Source organism: Myotis lucifugus, unplaced genomic scaffold, assembly GCF_000147115.1.
Source record: "Myotis lucifugus unplaced genomic scaffold, Myoluc2.0 scaffold_1153, whole genome shotgun sequence".
NCBI classification, from domain to species: domain Eukaryota; kingdom Metazoa; phylum Chordata; class Mammalia; order Chiroptera; family Vespertilionidae; genus Myotis; species Myotis lucifugus.
This window is the reverse complement of record NW_005872201.1, coordinates 111,873-113,044: the sequence shown is the minus strand read 5'-3', so window position 1 is coordinate 113,044 and position 1,172 is coordinate 111,873. Positions and strand designations below refer to the sequence as shown.

Genomic DNA, 1,172 nt, shown 5'->3' with positions numbered 1-1,172 from the left:
CCGTCGAAGTCCCCACCAAAGCCCACGGCTCCGGCTCCCGCCACCTTCTTGATGTGGTCCAGGTGGTCTGGGGGGAGACAGCCGGTGTGGGTCCTGGGAGAGGCGCCCTGCCCCCAGCCATGCGTCCGCTCGCACCCACCTACCTGCCACTTGAGACAGGTTGGCCTCCCTTTTGCAGGCGACGTAGTCATTGTAGAAGTTCACCATCACCAGGCTGCCCGTCCGCTTCTGCTCAGAGAGAGAGGAGCCGTGGGCACAGGGTTGGGGGCAGCACTGGAGCCCAGGAGGACCGCTGGGGCCCAGGACCGCCCGGGGCAGAGCCCCCGCCCTCACCACCAGCTGGAGCACGTCGTCCGGCACGTTTCGCCAGTGCTTGCACAGCGCGAAGGCGGAGGAGTGGCTGAAGATGACGGGGGCCTGGGACTGGTTGAGCGCGGCCTTCATGGTGGCCACAGACACGTGGGCCAGGTCGATGATGACGCCCAGCCGGTTCATCTCCCTCACCACGCTCTGGGGGGACACGGGGCTCAGGGGCCGGGAGCGCCGGACCCCGGTCAGGGGGCGATGGGCCAGGCGGGCTGCACTGGGTGCACTTTATTGGCACAGGCCTCTGGGGCTCACCGCTGCCCCCTGAGAGGTGCAGGCAGGGGGAGGCGTTTGGGCAGGGCCCCCTGCTGGCCTGGTGTCCAACACTCCCCGGCTGGAGGGTTGGGCCACTGATGACCAGTGCGTTCCAGCTACATGCTCAGCCCAGGACGCTCCGTTTTGCAAGCGAGGGAAACCGAGGTGCTTGCCCTGCCACCCACCTTCCCGAAGTCGTCCGACAGGCCGCTGTGCTGGGCATCGTGGTCCCCGGTGTCCACCAGCCAGTTGTCCGCCCTGGAGGGAGGAGCGCAGTGGTCCCCGCCCACCCGCCCACCCACAGGGGGCTTGCCCCGGCCACCCTCTAGCCTAGGCCCTCGCCCACCCCCCGCCCGGCCTCCCTGCTGTCACTCACCAGGGCGTGTTGCAGCTGTGCGTGAGGGTCAGGTACCGCATGCCCAGCTGGTAGAGTGCCCGCAGGACGCCCAGGCTGCTGTCGATGGAGTGGCCGCCCTCCACCCCGATCAGACTGGCCACCTTCCCCGCCCGGAAGGCCTCTCGGATGCCTGTGAGCAGAGGCATCCGGCCGG

General features: G+C 69.0%; 1 protein-coding gene across 1 annotated transcript in view; it reads right to left on the bottom strand.

Annotated features, from left to right (window-relative positions):
* Positions 1–2: 2 nt before the first annotated feature.
* Positions 3–1,172, bottom strand: part of DPEP1 (dipeptidase 1) — a gene marked incomplete at its 3' end in the record, with an annotated part of 8,213 nt that continues 7,043 nt past the window's right edge. Inside the window, exons 5-9 of the mRNA XM_014449365.2 lie at positions 998–1,148; positions 807–879; positions 334–510; positions 144–228; positions 3–67 (exon numbers count right to left, since the gene is read on the bottom strand). Coding sequence (XP_014304851.1) covers positions 3–67; positions 144–228; positions 334–510; positions 807–879; positions 998–1,148 — 551 coding nt within the window. The remainder of the gene's footprint in view (positions 68–143; positions 229–333; positions 511–806; positions 880–997; positions 1,149–1,172) is intronic.